General features: G+C 52.5%; 2 protein-coding genes across 2 annotated transcripts; both read left to right on the forward strand.

Annotated features, from left to right (window-relative positions):
• Nucleotides 1-130: 130 nt before the first annotated feature.
• Nucleotides 131-6,148, forward strand: GID4 (GID complex subunit 4 homolog). The gene is made up of 6 exons (XM_071571376.1): nucleotides 131-472; nucleotides 1,604-1,663; nucleotides 2,381-2,488; nucleotides 3,075-3,176; nucleotides 4,155-4,285; nucleotides 5,429-6,148. The coding sequence occupies exons 1-6, from the start codon at nucleotides 236-238 to the stop codon at nucleotides 5,490-5,492; spliced, it is 702 nt and encodes a 233-aa protein (XP_071427477.1). The 5' UTR covers nucleotides 131-235; the 3' UTR covers nucleotides 5,493-6,148.
• A 2,447-nt stretch (nucleotides 6,149-8,595) lies between these two features.
• Nucleotides 8,596-18,992, forward strand: DRG2 (developmentally regulated GTP binding protein 2). The gene is made up of 13 exons (XM_071570852.1): nucleotides 8,596-8,707; nucleotides 10,115-10,275; nucleotides 11,146-11,235; nucleotides 12,367-12,427; nucleotides 13,511-13,601; nucleotides 13,955-14,027; nucleotides 14,165-14,255; nucleotides 14,431-14,528; nucleotides 15,412-15,488; nucleotides 16,144-16,232; nucleotides 17,075-17,133; nucleotides 17,545-17,598; nucleotides 17,685-18,992. The coding sequence occupies exons 1-13, from the start codon at nucleotides 8,644-8,646 to the stop codon at nucleotides 17,769-17,771; spliced, it is 1,095 nt and encodes a 364-aa protein (XP_071426953.1). The 5' UTR covers nucleotides 8,596-8,643; the 3' UTR covers nucleotides 17,772-18,992.
• Nucleotides 18,993-19,192: the final 200 nt, after the last annotated feature.

Consider the following 19,192-nt stretch of genomic DNA (forward strand, 5'->3'; position numbering starts at 1 on the left):
CATTTCCCAACAGCGCCTCGCGGCGTCGCAACCAATCAGCGCGCGCTCGCGCCCCCACCGCCCAATCATCGAGCGGCCGCACTCCCCAGCGGGCCAATGGGAGGGCGCGCTGAGGCGCTGCCGGGAGGCCTCGACCTCAAGCGGCGGCCTCGGCGTGAGGGAGAGGAGCGGAGCGGGAGCTCCCCCCCGGCCGAGCCCGGCCCCGGCCACGCTGGCGCCCGGGGACCCCCCCGAGATGCCGGTTCGGAGCGAGAGACGCCGCACAGGAGGGATTGGAGGAGGCAGCGGTTCGTCCTCTTCTTCTTCCTCCTCCTCCGCCGCCGGAGGAGCGGCCGCCAGCAGCCTGGTGCCGCCGCCCCCCATCAACACGGCGCAGCCCGGCGTGGCCACCTCGCTGCTGTACAGCGGGGCCAAATTCCGCGGGCAGCAGCGAAGCAAAGGCAATGCTTATGAGGTGGAGGTCGTCATGCAGGTGAGGAAGGGGAAGGCGTTGCGAGACGAGCTCTGGCAGGGTGGGAACGTCCACCGCGGCCTGAGGCGAGCGGGAAACCCGCTCGCCTCAGGCCCGCGGTGGTCGTTCCCACCCTGCTTGCCCCTTGCGACAGCACCCGCATCACCCCATCCCTTTCTACCAGCAGCAATTCCTTCATTAAACACCATCAAACATGGATATGGCACTCAGTGCTATGGTGTGGTCGGGGTTGGTGATCTCAGAGGTGTTTTCGCATCCGACCCCACAGAGATGGTTTTATGTCTGGATTCTTGGTGGTCCCCATGGGTTTTAGCTGTGCTGGAGGCATCCCGTGGCTGCTGGGCTGCACTGCACATCCCTCACAAGGCTGGGTTTGTGATGGAAAAACGCTATTGTTTGGGGGGGTTTTTTCTGGGTTTGTGCTAAAAACGTGGCTTTTGTGCTGTTTTTTTCCCATGTCAGCTGAGGAGAAGGGGCTGCCAGCCCTCCCCGTGCTGAGTGCAGGGAAATGTGGCAGGTCTTTGATCACAGGTGGGGAGGATTCTGTCATAGCTGAGGTTTGCACTTCTCTGAATAACTCGCTGCCTGTTTTGAAAGCTTTTCCCTGGAGATGCCAGGGAGGAGCTTGGAAAATCCCCTGGTTTTGAAGGTGCTTGGAGCAGGCAAACACTTGCCTAGTTTCTGCACAGCAGGAGCAGAGAAGTGCAGCCTGACAACTCAAAAGACAGGTGGCATAAAAGCTTTAGGGTTTAGCAGAAAGGCTGCCTGTAAAATGCTGGAGATGTGGGTGATTCTGCCAGGGATGCTTTTGCTTGGAGAACACTGTGGGTTGGATTCCTTCTGGCTGGAGAGGGTTATTTGCTTCCTGCTGGAGACTTCAGAGCAGAGGATGCTTCCTTGGGAACAGGATTGGGATGTGGAAGCTGACAGAGGTGAGCTGGGCACCTGTAAATGATCTTTCCAGGTGGTTCCCAGCATGGGGAAGGGCTGGCAATGTGAGCACTGGGCAGTGAGCTGCACAATCTGTACCAGCTGAAGCTGAAATTATCCTTGGAAGTGTTAGAAACTGCTTTGGATCAACCATGTACCTTCATGCCTATGTTTATGGTTGGACTTTGCACTCTCTTCTAGCATGTGGATATGGAAAACTCCTATCTCTGTGGATACTTGAAGATTAAAGGCCTTACAGAGGTGAGTGGTAACTGCAAAACAACACAGGAAGGTGCTGGGTGAAGACTTGCTTTTTTTCCTAACCTGGTGGGGTGGGAGAAGCTTCTCCCAGAAATGGGAAGTGGAGGGTTTGAGCATGTTTGTAGATTTATCAGGGAATATCCACTGGGGAGTGGTGCTGGCTGTAAAGTCACTGCTGATTGTCCAGCTGGGATCTTCATAGGATCATTAAGGTTGGAAAAGCCCTCTAAGGTTCAACTGTTAACCCAGTACTGCCATTTTACCATTAAATCATGTCCCCAAGTGCCACATCCACATGTTTTTTGAACCCTTCCAGGCTGAGCCCCCTCAGCTCCTCCATATAGGAATTGTGCTCCAGACCCTTCCCTGCATTTCAGCTCTGACACTGTTCCTCTGGCTTCATGAAGTGAGGAGAGAGGCTGGAATAAGAGGGTAGAGGCTGTGGGTGTGGGTATTCCCTGCATTTCAGCTCTGACACTGTTCCTTCTGGCTTCATGAAGTGAGGAGAGAGGCTGGAATAAGAGGGTGGGGACTGTGGGTGTGGAGGAGTCAGGCTTGGAGAGGTGTGGGGCAGGAGGGATGGGAGCACCAGCCTCAGATTGCCCTGAGCTGTTGCTGTGAGATGCTTTTTGCTGAGTGCATGGGGCTCTATCTGCATTGGGGTTTGTGTGTGTAGGTGACAATTCTGACCCCACCTTTGTCTCCCCTCTCTCCCAGGAGTACCCAACCCTCACCACGTTCTTTGAAGGCGAGATAATCAGTAAGAAACACCCGTTCCTAACGCGCAAGTGGGACGCTGACGAAGATGTGGATCGTAAACACTGGGTAAGTAAATCTGGGGCACGAGTGGGTCTGGGCAGCTGGCTTGGAGGAGAGGGGCAGCATGTGCCCATGGAACAGCTGTCAGAAAGGCCTGGAGACTTCTCCTTTGGGTGTCTCCCTCCTTTCCCCTACTGGGATCTTTGCAGCTGGGAGTCACTGCAGCAAGGTGATCCATGATGAGGGAGAGGATGTCGTGTGTTCCATTTGCTAGCCCTGGGGTTGGAAGGGAGCAGGAGCAATCCTCATGTCCTGTCCCCTGAAGAGAACACATTCCTTATTTTTGAAGGAAAATTGGAATGGAGAAGGGGAGGGGGACCCCTCTAGCACAAGTAGGGCAGTTGGTCCCTGTCTCTGCTCAGGGCAGGGTGTTCCTGGGGCTGTGCTCTGGTTGCCTCCCTGCCTTGACCTTGGTGTTGTTTGCCAGGCTTTGATGTTTATTATGTTTCTGTCAAAATATTTTCTTTTGGAAGTGGAGGAGCTTCTCCAGCTGGGTGTTAGTAGTTTTTCCCTACTAAATAACAGCTGGCACTTGAGCTCTGCTCCTGGAATAAGCATCCTGGGATTTTTTTGGTCTTCTTTTTTGTTTCAGGGAAAGTTCCAGGCTTTTTACCAGTTTGCAAAAACATTTAACTCTGATGACTTTGATTATGAAGATCTGAAAAATGGGGACTATGTCTTCATGAGATGGAAGGTAAACTCTGTGTGTCTCCTTCTCTGATGAGCTGCTTGCAAACCACTGGCAGAGGCTTGTGGTGCCTGAAAGCTTTTTCAGCTGTGATGATTTAATGAAAGATCTGACCCTGCCAACCCCAAAACCAACTGTATGTGCAAGTTCCAGTGTGACTGGTGTCTAGCCAGCTAATTGTGTCCTTAAGGGCTGCAGTCATGGCTAAAGACACAACAGGAAAATCTTGCTTGGTGGCTCTCCAGAGGATGAAAGAATTGGTGTCTCCAGCCCATGTGTGGGGCCTGTATGTGTTTGATGCAGACTGGCCAGTCTGCACCTCTGTTCTTCAGCTGAGATCATCACAGAGTCATCATAAAGGTTTGAGTTGGAAGGGACCTTACAAGCTCATCTACTTCAACCCAGGGACAACTTCCCCTAGACCAAGTTGCTCCAAACCCTGTCCAGTGTGGCCTTGGACACTTCCAGGGATGGGGCAGCCACAGCTTCTCTGGGCAACCTGTGCCAGGGCCTGCCCACCCTCACAGGGCAGAATTTCTTCCTAATATTTAATCTAAATTTCACCTCTGTCAGAGTGAAGCCACTGCCCCTTGTTCTGTCACTCTGTGCTCTGGTAGTTTCTCTCCAGCTTTTTCAAAAGCCCCCACAAGTCTTGAAAAGCTGCAGTAAGATCTCCCTGGAGCCTCCTCTTCATTCTCAGGCATTGATTCCTGATCTTGCAATTGGCTTCTGATTTGCAAGGGGGCAGGTGTTGAACTGAAACTCATCTCCTGCACTTTTAAAACTGGTTCTGTTCTCAGTTATCTGCCCCCCTGTGAGATACAGGTGGTGAAGGGACACTGGTCTCTGGTCTGGGCTGCTGGAAGTGCAGGGAGTGCTCCTTGTGTTAGTGGGTGCCAGTACTTGGTTTGGGAGGGCAGATAAGGGTGGGGCAGGACTGTATCTGACCAACATTTTAAAATGCAGCCTGTGTTTTGAGTGCAGGAGCAGTTCCTAGTCCCAGATCACACCATCAAGGACATCAGTGGTGCTTCCTTTGCTGGTTTCTATTACATCTGCTTCCAGAAGTCAGCAGCATCTATAGAGGGCTATTACTACCATAGGAGTTCAGAATGGTAAGGAAGTTTCCTGGTTCCTGAGGACTCAAACCAGCCTGTGACTCCTCTCCTGTTCATCCACAGCCTTGGGAGTGTCCAGGCAGGAGGTTCAGGCTGGACCTCAGGGCAGAGGGGAGGGGATGTGGGCTTTGCTTGGCCTGAGCAGTCTGGTGCAGCCCATTGGTGTGGAATGAACTGCCCTTTTGGCATGGGGTGGGGGTGGAAATATGGGCTGGGAAGGTGGAGATGGGGAGGTACAGGGTCTGGAGAGGATGTCAAGGGACCTTTGAGAGGGAATTTGCTGCTTTCTCACATGTAACAGTGTGGCTGTGGTTCCCTTCAGGCAAAAATCCTGTTCAGGCCAGGGCTTTGTGTTCTGAGGTCCTTGGAGTGTTGCTGTAAGACAAGGGAACAGTCAAAGCTAATTGGTGGGGGTTTTGTTGGAAAACTCTTTTCCCTTGGATCATTGTCAGGAGCAGCAAGTGAAGCTCTCAGGGGGAGGGAAGGAACCAGGAGGTTTCAGACACATCCCCTCGAGCTGAGCTTTGAAAGACTTGAGTGTAATTTGCACTTGTAGCAAACACTGCTTGAACATGAAAGCTGTTGAACTTCAAAGGGTGTCCAAAAAAAACCACCCCAGTCAGCCCACCTGGAATGCTGCCTGGCTGCAGGTGCCTCAGGAGTCACTGGAGTGGGAATCATGGCATCATTAAGGTTGGAAAAGTCCTCCAAAGTCATTGAGTCCAACCTTTGACCAAATCCCACCATTGCCACTAAACCCTAAGTGCCACATCTAGTAGGACAGAAAACACCACTTTCCTGGCTCCACCACTTCCCTGGGCAGCCCAGTCCAAGGCTTAACCACTTTCAGTGAAGTATTTTTTCCTGATATCCAACCTGAACCTCTTCTGGCACAGCTTGAGGCCATTTCCCCTTGTTCTGTCATTATTTGTCTGGGAGAAGAGCCTGACCCCCACCTGGTTCCAGCCTCCTGTCAGGGAGTGTGGAGAGTGATGAGGAGCAATGCTGAGTCCTGACGGGATTTTGGCACAGTGGGAGGTGGATGTTGGATGCCTGAACACCTCTGGGACTGTAAGGGGGGATAGAAGAGCCAGCAGATCTCCATGTAATCCCCTCCTCCATGTTTTCCTTCTCTCCCAGGTATCAGTCATTGAATTTAACTCACGTTCCTGAGCACAGTGCTCCTATCTACGAATTCCGATGACAGTCTGGATCTGATACCGCCCAGAAGCAAACCGGGCAGGAGAGCATGGCCTGCCAGGAGAACTGTGTCCCTGTGGGAGCACAGGAATGCACTCTTCTCTCCTGCCCCTTGGACTTGCCAGAGCCTGGATGTTAACTCACCCAGCCCGAGGAGCTGCTGGAGCTTGATTCTCCCTCCTGTCGAGTGGCCATTTGATCTTTACTCTGGTTTTAAGCTACTTTAATGCACTTTCTTGTTGCACAGCTCATTTCTCTGTCACTGAAGTTCCTCCCAGCTCTCCTCTGGAAGCTGTTTCTCAGTAGCTGGAATCAGTGCTCTGGCCTCTGAGTAATAAGGAAATGTAAGCTCAGGGCTTATGTTTTCCTTGTTACATCCTGATGTGGATTGAAATTGCTGGGATTCGGGTTTGTTGCCCAGATTTCCAGCTCAGAGCCAGGTCCTGGGTGTGAGGCTCAGCTGTGGAGTCTGTTGGGGATTGTTGGCTGAGGTAAGGCTGGAAGGAGGCTCTGCTGGCTAACGAGGTTAGCCAGAGCTGCAGATCCATCAGGAACGCTGGCCCTTTGGAGCTGGGAGCTGTTCCAGTGTCTGGATACGCCACTGGGAATTAATTTGATGTACGGACTTCCAGGCTCTCAGTAAAGTGGATCTGAACTCTGCTTGTAGGTGTATATTTGCTCTTTACTTAAGTTAAGGGTAAAAAAAAAAAGACAAAAAAAAAGGACTTTTATTAAAAAAAATATATCTATTTTTATGGTTCCTTTTCCAAAGGACCCTATGGCAAATGCACAAGTACTCGATTCCATGTTACTGTTTTCACATTGAAAACCAGGAATGTCTGTGTTTTTATATCCATGTGTGTATCCAGCTGAGCTTTGGGAACATAACCAGAGTGCAAATGCTGAGCAGGGTCACCCTGAGACCACTCAGCGTTTGCCCTCGCCCTTCATGCTTCACCACCACTGCTTGACTCCTTTTTACAAGGAAAAATAAGAAAAAAAGAGAAAAAAACCAACAAAAAAACCCCTCCCAGTAGCTCCCTCTGACTCTGAATGTTCCAAATGACATAATTAAGGCTCCGTGTGCCAAAGTGTGTGTGTGTGTGTGTGTGTATGGATGTGTGGGGTGGTTTTTCTCAAAGACACTTTAAAACTTGGCCTCAGTTGTGTTTTTACTGTGTCAGTCCCACCTGGAGGGGCTTTTGTGAGAGTTTAGTTTGCCTTTTTCTGGCTGGTTTAAAACCCAACCCCCTCCAAGCACGGCTGGGTGTGCTGGACGGATTTTCTGCCCGGGAGAGGGGGCGAAGCCTCTGAGGTGCTTTGGGTTTGCTTCTTTTGAACTAACTTCCTTCTTTTTTGGCAGCAGTTGAATTGCTTGTTTAAGCCTTAACGAGGAGGGATTCAGGGCTTGGTGAGTCCCTTTCCTCTATTCCAGGTTGGGATCTTGCGTGGTGGGGCTGGTCTCGGAGATGATGCGGGATTTGGCCGCCTTGTGCTGTGCCCGTGGATCGATCCTTCTCCCCAGCACATGCTGAGGGGAGAAGGGGGAGACCTGGCCCTTCCAGGGAGTGTGTGCTGGTGCCTTGGCTGTTGCTGGTGGATGTGTAGGGAAGCATGGAAGCCCCTGGGGGCTGTGGGCAGAGCAGTTGGGAAGTGCATTGCTGTTTTATTCTGCTCCTCCTGGAGAAACTCGGCCCCCTTTTGGGGAGAGGGGTTTCCTCATGGATGGTGCTGGGAGATCTGGTTTTGGAGGTGAAAACCAGTGATGCTGCTCCACTGTGGGGGTGTAGCCTTCTCCCAGGTGCTGTGTGGGTGCAGGGACCCAGCTCCAATGGCTCTTCCCAGCCCTCCAGAGCTGTCTGTGCAATACTGGGGGTGGCACTGGTGTCCCTGTGCTCCCAGAGCTGTCAGTACCAGTGGGACACTTGGATTTGTGGCATGGTGTGGTTGAATTAACCCTGGTCGTTGGCAGGAGCCGAGTTAGGAGGGGCCTGGGGGTGTTTAACGTGTGTAACTATCCCCAAACCTCAGAAGTTTTGAGACTTGATACGTTGTGAGAAGGGTGTGTATGGAGCATCCTGCTCTCTGCCTGTCTCCTTCCCACCATCCTGGAGGGGATTTCAGCTGACTCCCAGAACTGTCTGGATCTGACACGTGGCGGGTGCAGAGCGGGTTGTGGAGCCGAGGGGTCTGCAGGGGCTGTCACGGTGTGGATTTTCCCTCCTCGAGGGTCTTTGCTTTGGTTTTCCTTTTCTTTGACTTGTTTGAGCTGAGGAGGAACGTTATGTATGTCTTGATGTGGTGAGAGAGAAGGACCCAGGGGAGGATTTGGGGGGCAGAGGTGAGAAATGGGGTGTGTGGGGCTGGGAGAGGTGGTGGTGTCCGTGTGGGAGCGGAGGGAGTGGGGCCGAGAGGTGTTTTGTGGAGCGATCAACGTCCAAATTAAAGTGAACGGTATTGAACGGGTCTGTCTCCGTGTGTTTGTCCTCCAAAGCACTCCCTGGTTCCAGGACGGTGCTGTCCCTCCTCTCCTCCCTCCAGGGCATCTCCAGGAGTCCCATCAGCTGCCCACGGCCTTAATTCACAAGGTCACAGAATCGTTTTCGTTGGAAAAGATCTCCAGGGTCATCAAGCCCACCCTGTGCCCGATGCCCACTCAGAGCCACGGCCAGTCCTGCCCTGGGCACCTCCAGGGCTGGGCACTCCAAACCTCCCTGGGCCGTTCCATGCCTGACCATCCTTTCCATGCAGAAATCCCACCTGATGTCCAACCTGACCTTGCCCTGGCACAGCCTGAGGCTGTTCCCTCTCCTCCTGTTCCCTGGAGCAGAGCCCGATCCCCTTCTGGCTCCAGCTGCTGTCAAAGATGCACCTCAATTAGAGGAGCCAGGAGTGGGGCAGCCCTGCTGGGGGGTTCCCCTTGACACCCCCTGCTTCTGAGGCCTTTCCCTCTGCAGCTTCGTGTCCCCCTCCACCCATGTCACCCACCCATGTCACCCACCCGTGTCCCCCCGGCAGTGGCGGCGGGCGGAACCCGCGGCGCGCGGCTCGGGGCGCGGGCGGAGCGCGCGGGGCGCGGGGCCGGCCCGGACGCGTGACGGGGACGGACAAGCCGGGCCGGCGGCGCTTCCGGCGGGAGCCGCGCGGGGCCCGCCATGGGAATCCTGGAGAAGATCTCGGAGATCGAGAAGGAGATCGCCCGCACCCAGAAGAACAAAGGTGCGGGAAGCGGGAGAGGGGCCGGGGGCCCGGGGAAGGCGGGCGGGCAGAGCCCGGGAGGGGAGCGGGGTGAGGGGGGCCGGTGGGATGGGGGTTATGGGAGACTGGGAGAGGGCCTGGGGAAGGGGAGGGGATGTGTGAGGGGCTGAGGGATTATGAGGGGCTGGGGGCACGAGGGGCTGGGGGAGCAGGTGAGTTGTGGGGCGGTGGAAGGGGGTCTGGTGGAAGAAAGGGCTGGGATGTTAGGGGGGGTTTGGAGTTATGGGGGTCTGAGAGTCCAGAAGGGGCTTTGTGGGGCACGGGCAGAGGTGCCAGGGCAGGAGGGGCTGGGGGGGCAGTGGACTGAGGAGCTGAGCCCCCCACAGGCTCTGCCAGAGCTGCTGCTGTGATGGGGGGCTTTAGGCTGTGGTAAAGAATAGAAATAAAAATACTAAAAGCTGTAAGCCCCTGGTTTTCATGCCCTTTGCTGTTGCAGAAGGAAACAACCACCTTTTTTCTGGACGAGGTGTAAATTCAGGTGTTTTGCTAAGAATAAGGCAATACAGTACTTTCCCCCACTGAACTCTGAGTTAAAAGTCTTTAAAAGCTGGCAAGAGCAGGGGAAGGTGACCCTGTGAGTTTGGATGTGCCCAGGTGCAAGGAGAGGCCTTTTCCCAGGAGCAGCTTTCCCCCCTGTGCTCTCTCCCTCCTGAACTGGCTCTTTCAGCCCTTCACTCCTGCACCTGCTCTCTCTGCCTTGTTCCTTTTACTCAGGGAATTTTTCAGCTGTGCCCCTCAGTTCTGGCTCTGTGCAGTCCCTGGGAGGTGTGTCCCCCCCCCCCCATTCCTGGTGTCCCCCCTCATTCCCGGTGTGTGTCCCCCCCCCCCCCCATTCCTGGTGTCGTCTGTCCCCCCCCCCCATTCCTGGTGTCGTCTGTCCCCCCCCCCATTCCTGGTGTCGTCCGTCCCCCCCCCCCCCCCATTCCCGGTGTGTCCCCCCCCCCCCCCCCCATTCCCGGTGTGTCCCCCCCCCCCCCCCATTCCCGGTGTGTCCCCCCCCCCCCCCATTCCCGGTGTCGTCCGTCCCCCCCCCCCCCATTCCTGGTGTCGTCCGTCCCCCCCCCCCCCATTCCCGGTGTCGTTCCCCCCCCCCGTTCCCGGTGTCTCGTCCCCCCCCCGTTCCCGGTGTCTCGTCCCCCCCCCCGTTCCCGGTGTCCCGTCCCCCCCCATTCCCGGTGTGTCCCCCCCCCTCCATTCCCGGTGTGTCCCCCCCCCATTCCCGGTGTCCCAGGTGGTGACAGAACCCCTGGGAGCATCACTGAGCCGGACTGAGACCCGCAGTGTTTCCTTTGGGGGACGTTCTCATTTCCAGAAGTGAATCACCAACAACTCTTGTGCCAACCAACTGCCGTGTTTGTGTCATTCCAGCCACCGAGTACCACCTGGGGCTGCTGAAGGCAAAGCTTGCCAAGTACAGGGCTCAGCTGCTGGAACCCTCCAAGTCCCCGGCGGCCAAGGGCGAGGGCTTCGATGTGATGAAATCAGGAGATGCCCGAGTGGCACTGATTGGGTTTCCCTCTGTGGGCAAGGTCAGTGAGGGGCTGTGCCTCATAGAATCTTAGAATGGATTGGGTTGGAAAAGACCTCTGAGATCATCAAGTCCAACCCTTGGTCCAACTCCAGTCCCTTTACCAGATCATGGCACTCAGTGCCACGGCCAAGCTCAGTTGAAAAACCTCCAGGGATGGGGAATCCACCCCCTCTCTGGGCAGACCATTCCAATCCCTGAGCACTCTCTCTGCAAAGAAGTTTTTCCTGCTCTCCAACTTCAATTTCCCCTGGCAGAGCTTGAGCCCATCGTGCCCCCTTGTCCTATTGCTGAGTGCCTGGGAGAAGAGACCAACCCCCAGCTGGCCAGAACTTCCCTTCAGGCAGTTCCAGACAGTGCTGAGGTCACCTCTGAGCCTCCTCTTCTCCAGGCTAAACACCCCCAGCTCCCTCAGCCTCTCCCCACAGCACTTGTGCTCCAGTCCCTTCTCCAGCCTCGTTGCTCTTCTCAGTTGGGTTGGAAGAGACCTCTGAGATCATCAACCCTTGATCCAACCCTACTGTGATCACCAGCCCAGGGCACAGAGTGCCCTGGGCTGGTGATCACAGTGGGGTTGGATCAAGACATGTTGGATTCTCTGTCCCTGGAGGTGTTTCAGAGGACACTCAGAGCCACCTCCAGTCCCTTCTCCAGCCTTGTTGCTCTTCTCTGGCCCCGCTCCAGCCCCTCAGTCTCTTTCCTCAACTGAGGGGCCCAGAACTGAACACAACACTCAAGGTGTGGCCTCCCCAAGGCAGAGTCCAGGGGAAGGGTCACTGCCCTGGTCCTCCTGCCACACTGTTCTTGATACAGGCCAGGTTTTGCCTTTTCATGTGCCTGTCTGTGGTGATGCTGATCTCTTGCTTTCCAGTCCACGTTTCTGAGTTTAATGACCTCAACTGCCAGCGAAGCCGCATCCTACGAGTTCACCACACTGACCTGTATCCCAGGAGTCATAGAGGTGAGTGGGATTCTCCTGCCTTTGGCATAGGAATGGATGGAAACCCAGTTGTGTAAATGTGTGTTTGCACCAGGTGCACTTGTGCCACTAAGGAGCAAAGACATCCAGAAGTCTCCAAAGCTGAATTTTGCTTTAAACTTTAGGAGTTTAAACTTAGAAGCTTGAGGTTTCAGGCCTTCTGCAGCCTGCAGTGCTGATTTAGCTCTTCCCTGAACTCCATAACTCTTCAGGATTGACTGCCTGACCAAGATTTGTGTGCTGCTGTTTGACTGACCAGAGCAATACAACAATGCTCGACTGAATTTTGTATAACTGCTGTCGGTGCCAGTGACCAGATGGCTGCAAACCTTGACAGATTTGTTTTTAATGAAGCCTTAAAGGAGGCAATCTGTACTGTGGTCAATTCTGAAACAAAATGCAGCTACTCCTGTCCTTGAGGAGTTTTGTTAGTGGTGGCCTAAGCATCCATCAGTAAAACAAATGGTAAAGGGCATCAAACTGAAAAGTGTCCAAGAGTAATGAGGAAATCTGGGTCAGGATGGAAAGGGGAGTTAAATAATGAAAGTAACTGTATTGGTGTGAAAAGGGACATAAATAGTGTAACACATCCAAGCACAGCTGTGAGCTGCAACAACAGCTGGGAAGACAATGCCCTGCAGAGCTGAGGAATGAGAGTCTCCTGCATTTTTCCTGGTACTGTAAGACTTGCAGCACACCTGGATAGTTCTGATCCATCACAGTAAGGGATGTGGCACTTGCTCATTACTGACTTTTCTCATTAGACCAAGAAAGTGAGGGTTGTTTTTCCTTCCCTTTCCGTTTCTCCAGCTCAGGATAACGTGACTGCTGTGCTGTTTTCCTGGTGCTTTGTCCAGCTGCAGCCATAGGATGCTTTGGGGGGTCTGGACTGACACACAGCTCTGTGTGTGCTGACCACAGCTCGTGGCCAATGCTCTGGAAGTTTCCTCAGAGCAGAGCCACCAGCCTCGTGCAGAGTTCCCCTGCCCTGCCAGCTCCATCCAGTTCCACTTTCCACAGGATTTGGACCTCAGCATGTGCTTGGGGCTTTCGAGGCTGCTCAGGTGACCTGCAAAAGGCTTTCAACTTTCCATCCTTCTGTTTCCTTTTCAGTACAAAGGAGCCAATATTCAGCTGCTGGATCTGCCTGGAATCATTGAAGGAGCAGCACAAGGTTGGCTCATCTCTGTGTTCATGTGAAGGAGGGATTTGCCCTCAGTAGTGCCCCTGGGTGTCTCAGGCATTCACAGGTTTCCTGGGCTGAGGGTTCCTGTGTTGGCTTCCTAAATTTTAGAGTCCTTGATCCTATGTGTGGCATGATTTCTGTCCCTGAACCCACATAAGGGTCTATGTGTAGCAGAAAGATGCTTTTCTGGAGGTGGGAGCCAAAGCCAGCCAGTCACTTCTCACCTCCTTGCTGGAGTGTTATCTGGCTCGTCTGTTTTCTGGTACTGAGGAAATCTAAAGAAAGATGCTGGAGAGGCAGAGAGGGGAATTACAGCTAAACAGCAACCTCATTTGACTAATTCCCTGAGTTCCTGCCAGTCCTCCCATGACTTCTGATACTGGGAAGGCATGTTGGCTTTGTCTGTCTGCATTGTCATTGTCCTGATTGCCTGGTCATGACTGAAGAGAGCTTAGGAAATCACAGAGTCATGGAATACCCTGAGTTGGGAAGGACGCACAAGGATCATCCAGTTTAACCCCCTGGCCCTGCACAGACACCCCAACAATCCCACCCTGTCCCTGAGAGGATCATCCAAACCCTCCTGCAGCTCTGGCAGCCTTGGGGCTGTGCCCACTGCCCTGGGGAGCCTGGGCAGTGCCCACCACCCTCTGGGGGAAGAACCTTGTCCTGAGATCCAACCTAACCCTGCCCTGGCACAGCTCCAGCTGTTCCCTGGGGTCTTATCACTGGTCACCAGAGAGAAGAGATCAGTGCCAGAAGATGCCTTGAAAAACTTTGGAAAATCACTTAATGGTCTCTTTTTGGAGGAACATGGTCTGACTAATAAGCTCTGTCTCCTTCTTGACCAGAAAGTGTAACAGGTGCCCCAGGCCCACACCGCTGTCCTGGGTGAGCTGTCTGTGCTGCCTGGAGCTGCTGCCAGACCCCCAGCAACTGCTGCAGCCAGGGCAGCACTGCTGGATCTCTTTCCTTGCTTCCAAGCTGCTGCACAGAGCAGGAGTCCCCATCTGTCACAGAACCCATGGCTGTGTCCTCTTGCTGATGCACATCCACCTCCTGTTTCCCCAGGGAAGGGCAGAGGTCGGCAGGTGATCGCTGTGGCCAGGACAGCAGATGTTGTGATCATGATGCTGGATGCCACCAAGGGCGAGGTGCAGAGGTGAGTGTGTGCTGGGCATGGGGGGTGGGCTGGGCTTGGCTCAGGGCTCCCCATGTGCCCAGAAATTGAGTATTTAAGCTATTGAGTGTGAGATGGAGGTTGTGCTCCATGAGAAGCATCCCAGCTGGCTGGCTTGGCTCCTCAGCTGAAGGATCATTCCCACAGGATGGCTGTCAGGGATGGGAATGTCTACCAGGATCTCCACCACAAACTCTGACCTGCATTAGATGGGGTTTAGTTTGTAGTGAAAGCTCCAAGCAGGGCTGTATCAACAGAAAAGTGGAAAAGGAAAGCTCTGTGTGTCACCTGGCAGTGCTCAGCCTCACAGGCACTGACATGCAGTGTCCCTGCAGGGCCTTGCTGGAGAAAGAACTGGAATCTGTAGGAATCCGGCTGAACAAAAGCAAACCAAATATCTACTTCAAGGTGAGGCTTCCTGAGCTCCTGCAGGCACAGTGATGTCTGGCTGCCTGCTCAAAGCCCAGCCCCTCGTGCTGGACAGGTTGAGGGGGCATGGGGGTTTTACAGGATGTTCTTACATGTTGCTTTGTTGCCTCCTGCAGCCCAAGAAGGGTGGTGGCATCTCCTTCAACTCCACTGTTACGTTGACTCAGTGCTCAGAGAAGCTGGTGCAGCTCATTCTCCATGAATACAGTATCCTTTCCTGAAGCAGGAGAGCCTTCAGCCCCAGAGGGTCATTATCCAGGTGGTTCCTGCTGTGGGACAGCCTTGGTGTCACTTTGGTGCTGGCTCTGCAAGGGGGCTCAGCCTGTGACTCACAGTGGGGCAGAGCTGTGTGGGATTTGTGCCTTGACAGTGTTCACCTCAGAAATCTTCAATGCTGAGGTCCTGTTCAGAGAGGATTGTTCCCCTGATGAGTTCATTGATGTGATTGTAGGCAACAGGGTCTACATGCCGTGCCTCTACGTGAGTATCTTGGCCAGCCTGGCTTCTGTTGCATCCAGCATCTCCTTTCTGTGCCAAGGGAAACATTGGATCTTCATAGAATGATGGAATGGTTTGGGTTGGAATGGACCTTAAAGCCCACCCAGTCCCACCCCCTGCCATGGGCAGGGACACCTCTCCCAGCCCAGGCTGCTCCAAGCCTCATCCAGCCTGGCCTTGGACACTTCCAGGGATGGGGAACCACAATGTTGGGCAACCTGTGCCAGGGCCTGCCCACCCTCCCAGGGAGAAATTTCTTCCTAATATCCCATCTAACCCTGCCCTCTCAGTTTAAAGCCATTCCCCTTAGTCCTATCACTCCAACCCCTTGTTCCTGGCTCCTAAAGCAGTAACAGTTTGGGGTTTAAGAGGTGGGAAACGGTTCAGCAGGGAGTTTTTAATAAGCTTTGGATGTGCAGCTGTGCTGTGTGTGTTCCCTGGGCCCTCTTGTGGCTGGTGCTGCCCTGGAGCAGCAGAGCTGCCAGTTCTGGTGCTGAGGATTTGATCCCACGTGTGGAGCTTCCAATTCCCCTGCTGCCAGTTCTGTGCTTGGCTTTCTATTGCTGGTCCCTTGTGTGCCAAAGGTCCCTTAACAGCTCTTTATAGCCACTGGGTCTGTATGAAATAAAAACCACTGGAGAATGTGTTCCTAATCATCCCAAAGGGAGAACTTTAAAAGGCCAAAATTTATATTCAGGCTTCTGAATTTTAACAGTTTGTTTTACTGAGAACCTTGTCTTGTCCTCTGACAGGATCTGCATTTCTGTGTCAGGTGCTGGAACTGCCTTGTTAATACCTACGTGTACACATCTTACAGTGTTGCTGGATTGCCTTTCTGAGGGCTGTTGTTTCCCCTTTGATTCAGGTTTATAACAAGATTGACCAGATATCCATGGAGGAAGTGGATCGTCTTGCTCGGAGGCCCCACAGTGTTGTCATCAGGTAGGAGCTGTCACACTGCCCTGTGTGCTGCTCTCATGGTGTGCTGGGTCACCCCACACCCCTTCCAGCAGCTTCTCCCAGGGCTGCTGGGGTGAGAGGCAGGGCTGCTGTGCAGCTTTTTCTAGGCTTCCTTCCCCTGGAGAGGCAGGCAGCTTCTCCATGCTGTCTGCAGGTCAGAGTAAGCCAGTCTGGCTTGTTTCCTTAAAAGTGCTGATATTTCTGATGGAGCTTTGCTGCTTTGAAGCTGCTCACTCTTCTGGAAGCCAAATTTCTTCCATAGAACCATGGAAAGGTTTGGGTTAAAGCTCCTGTTGTTCCACCCCCCTGCCATGGGCAGGGACACCTTCCACTATCCCAGGTTGCTCCAAGCCCTGTCCAGTCTGGCCTTGGACACTTCCAGGAATGGGGCAGCCACAGCTTCTCTGGGCAACCTATGCCAGGGCTTGCCCAGCCTCATAGTAAGGAATTTCTTCCTGATATTTACTCTAACCCTGCCCTCCTTCACCTTGAGGCAATTTCACTTTGTGTTTTCAATTTCCTGTCCTCATTAAATACTCTTCCCTCGTTCCCCAGCACTTGGATAAGACAGTTCACCTTTTTCTCCTGGATCTCTAAATCTCAACAGCAGTAAACAGATGTTCCTGGTGTTTTGCAGCTGTGGCATGAAACTGAACCTGGATTACTTGCTGGAGAAGCTCTGGGAATACCTGGCACTTACCTGCATCTATACCAAGAAACGAGGACGTAAGTGACCGTGAGCTGAACAGGTTTGAAAAGCACAAAGGCTGCTGTTCATCAAAGGCAGACAGGCTGCCAGCAGGGTTTGTGCCTTGGAAATGCTGGAATTATGCCCTCCCTAACCAGCTTTCAGCCCTTGAGAAGAGCTTTCTGCTCCCTCTGATCCTGCCATGTGTGGATCCCACCATGGCCCTCCTATTCTATTTTACACAAGCTGAGTTCTCGTGAGTCTTTGCATGATGATATAAAGAAATAAAGTGTGCAAGTTCACAGATTTCTTCCTTGTTATGCACATTGTGATGACAGTTCAGCCCATCACAGCCCAGAAGTTTCTTATTCTTACTACAAGCAGTGTGGTGATTCCCATGCTCCTGGGAATGCCTTTGATCCTCCTTTTGCTTTATTACCCACTTGCAGCTTCTCCCAATGATAAAGGCACACCTATAACTTGTTCCAGGTTGGTTGTGAACAGCTGAACTTGGGTGGATATGGGGACATTATGGAACTTTCTCTCAGCTTGTTAAGCTCTGAAATCTGGGGAGTTTTGGTTTTCCTTGAGGACGTGTGTTTTGCTTTTAGGTGGTTTTGTTTGTCCTAAGTCAAGTATTTGGGATGGAGTTGGATCAGGTGGGTTGTGAGAAAGCTGCTGACTGTGGTGTGGGAATTGCACTGGAGGGTGGTGGAGAACGGATTTGATCCTTTCAGGCACTGGATGCCTGTTCTGTTTGGGAGCAGGAAGGAGGAATTTGGGACTAGTAAGCACAAGGTGATGTGAGGTGGTGTCAGCATATTAGAACACACTTGATGACATTCCAATGCTTTTTTCCCTCCCTTCTGCTTCTCCACAGAGAGACCAGACTTTACAGATGCCATTATTCTACGGAAAGGAGCCTCTGTGGAGCATGTGGTAATTTTTCTGCATGTTTTACATTTCCCTGTGTGCAGAAGGCAGGTTCCTCTTGGACCTGCTGTGATTTGTCCTTCAGGAGTTGTCAGTGTTTAGTTGGGCTTCTCCTTTTGTTGCCTTGATTGATTGTATCTGCCTCGAGTTTCTTTCACAGCTGCTGTGCAAGGTTTAAGCAATAACTATTTAATGCAGCTCAGTGACAAAGCACATGGGAGCAGTGGAAGGGGCTTTCTGTGAGCTGGTGGGTCCTCTGTCTGTTCTGTATTGTTTAAAGTGCTGTAAACTGGCTCCTAAAGTCATTCTGGTAATTTCTGACATAGACCTGAGTGTGCTTTAGCTCCTGGATGTTGAAAAAACTGTTTGCAAAGAGATGTCATTAAATACTTCACCTTCTGCCTGTCTGTCTTGCAGTGCCATCGGATCCACAGATCATTAGCCAGCCAGTTCAAATATGCCTTGGTGTGGGTAAGTGTTGGACAGCTGCTGGAATCCCTGTCCTCAGGGGTCTCTGATCCTTCTCCTAATCCTTCCCCCTGTTTTTTGCTTTAAAGGGGACAAGCACAAAGTACAGCCCTCAAAGAGTGGGCCTAACCCATATGATGGAGCATGAAGATGTCATTCAGATCGTAAAGAAGTAACTGCTGGTGCCTGGCCTTGTCTCTAATCACTGCAATTGGAACTGACATAAAACCAAAACAAAACACACACACAAAGAAAAAATAAAGAAAAAGGAAAAAAGGAGACATGTTCCACAGCCAAGAAAGCTTCTGTGAAGCTCCTTCTCTTGGAGAGAGACAGAAAATGAGGCTACTGTGCTTGCAGGTGGGGATGGGCAAGATGGGTTTCCATCTCACAGTGTTTCAGGCCAAGTAATGTTTTTTAAAAACTGAAAAGGAGCCAGTTCTCGGACACAGTTCCCACATTCAGCAGTGTCCTGCCCCTCGTAAGGTTTGCACAGAGATGTAAGTGTTCAGCTCCTGGTGGGAAGTGTTTGGGTTAGTGTGAACCAATCTGGCCCTGTGCTTTGGGCTGAGAGAACATTGCTCATGCTTTGCTGCTTGTCCATTCACTTAATTTAAGCATTGATCTGAAACAGAATCAAAGTTCTTCCTGCCCTGCTCATTGGGTGCATCTGCAGCTGAGACAGCCCCAGTTTATAACAGTCCCACCTCCACTGACATTAAAACCTGGCACTCTGTGCCTCCCTTAGCCCTGCAGTGGGGTTTGTAGGACATCCTGGTCCAACTGGTACTGAGAGATGAGAAATTAAACTGTTAATGAATGATTATCTTGGCCAAACTGCAGCAGGATACAATCCAAGAGCCATAGGCTGCAGTGAGGATTCACTTCTGGCATATCACTCACCGAGGAGCTGCCTTGGGAGCTTCCTCCTTTGTTGGGCAGGAGTTGTCCTGCCTTTTAGTCCCCAGGCTGGGGATCTTCTTAACTATGCCCCTAAATTCCAGTCACAGCTCTTTGGAGCTCAAGGTACCATCCCATGCCATGGGTTTTACGCCAGCCCTTTCAAACATTGTTGCTTGTCTGGATATTGTTCATCAGAATTCTGGGATCTTTCTAATCATGCTTTTCCATTGAATACTGTTGCTAAATAATTCAGAGTGCCTGATAGAGGACAGCTCTTGCCTTCTGGGATCAAGAGCTGCCAATAGCTTTTTATTTTCTTTCATTGGAAAAGGGTTCAGTGTGATGTGGATGCAGAACTGTGAGAACAGATGTGACACCTGTCTGAGCAGGGCTCCTGCCTCCTCCCTGCTCCTCTCCACCCCTCACAACCTGATTGAGCAGAAATGGAAGGATTATTTTATTTGAGAAAATAAAAAGTTGCTATTTCATGTGAACGGTGGGTAGATGGTTTGGTGTTTTTCCTCCAGCCACCTGAGGAATCCTGGATGCTGTCACAGGAGGTAGTGGAGGGGAGTAGAAGGTGAAGTGCCTGCAAGAGGCTGGTGATGGGAGATAAATAGATATTATACACAGAGCTAAGAAGGTGACTTTGAACTCTGTAAGGCCCCTTCCCTGTTCCTGGCTTTGTTCACAG

Source organism: Pithys albifrons, chromosome 16 (assembly GCF_047495875.1).
Source record: "Pithys albifrons albifrons isolate INPA30051 chromosome 16, PitAlb_v1, whole genome shotgun sequence".
In the NCBI taxonomy this organism is placed as follows: Eukaryota; Metazoa; Chordata; class Aves; order Passeriformes; family Thamnophilidae; genus Pithys; species Pithys albifrons.

Coding starts and splice junctions, on each gene's coding strand:
- DRG2 (XM_071570852.1), top strand. CDS start 8,644: ATGGGAATCCTGGAGAAGATCTCGGAGATCGAGAAGGAGATCGCCCGC. Junction 8,708..10,114: donor CCGCACCCAGAAGAACAAAG/GTGCGGGAAGCG, acceptor GTGTCATTCCAG/CCACCGAGTACCACCTGGGG. Junction 17,599..17,684: donor TCAAATATGCCTTGGTGTGG/GTAAGTGTTGGA, acceptor TTTGCTTTAAAG/GGGACAAGCACAAAGTACAG.
- GID4 (XM_071571376.1), top strand. CDS start 236: ATGCCGGTTCGGAGCGAGAGACGCCGCACAGGAGGGATTGGAGGAGGC. Junction 1,664..2,380: donor AGATTAAAGGCCTTACAGAG/GTGAGTGGTAAC, acceptor CCTCTCTCCCAG/GAGTACCCAACCCTCACCAC. Junction 2,489..3,074: donor ATGTGGATCGTAAACACTGG/GTAAGTAAATCT, acceptor TTTTTGTTTCAG/GGAAAGTTCCAGGCTTTTTA.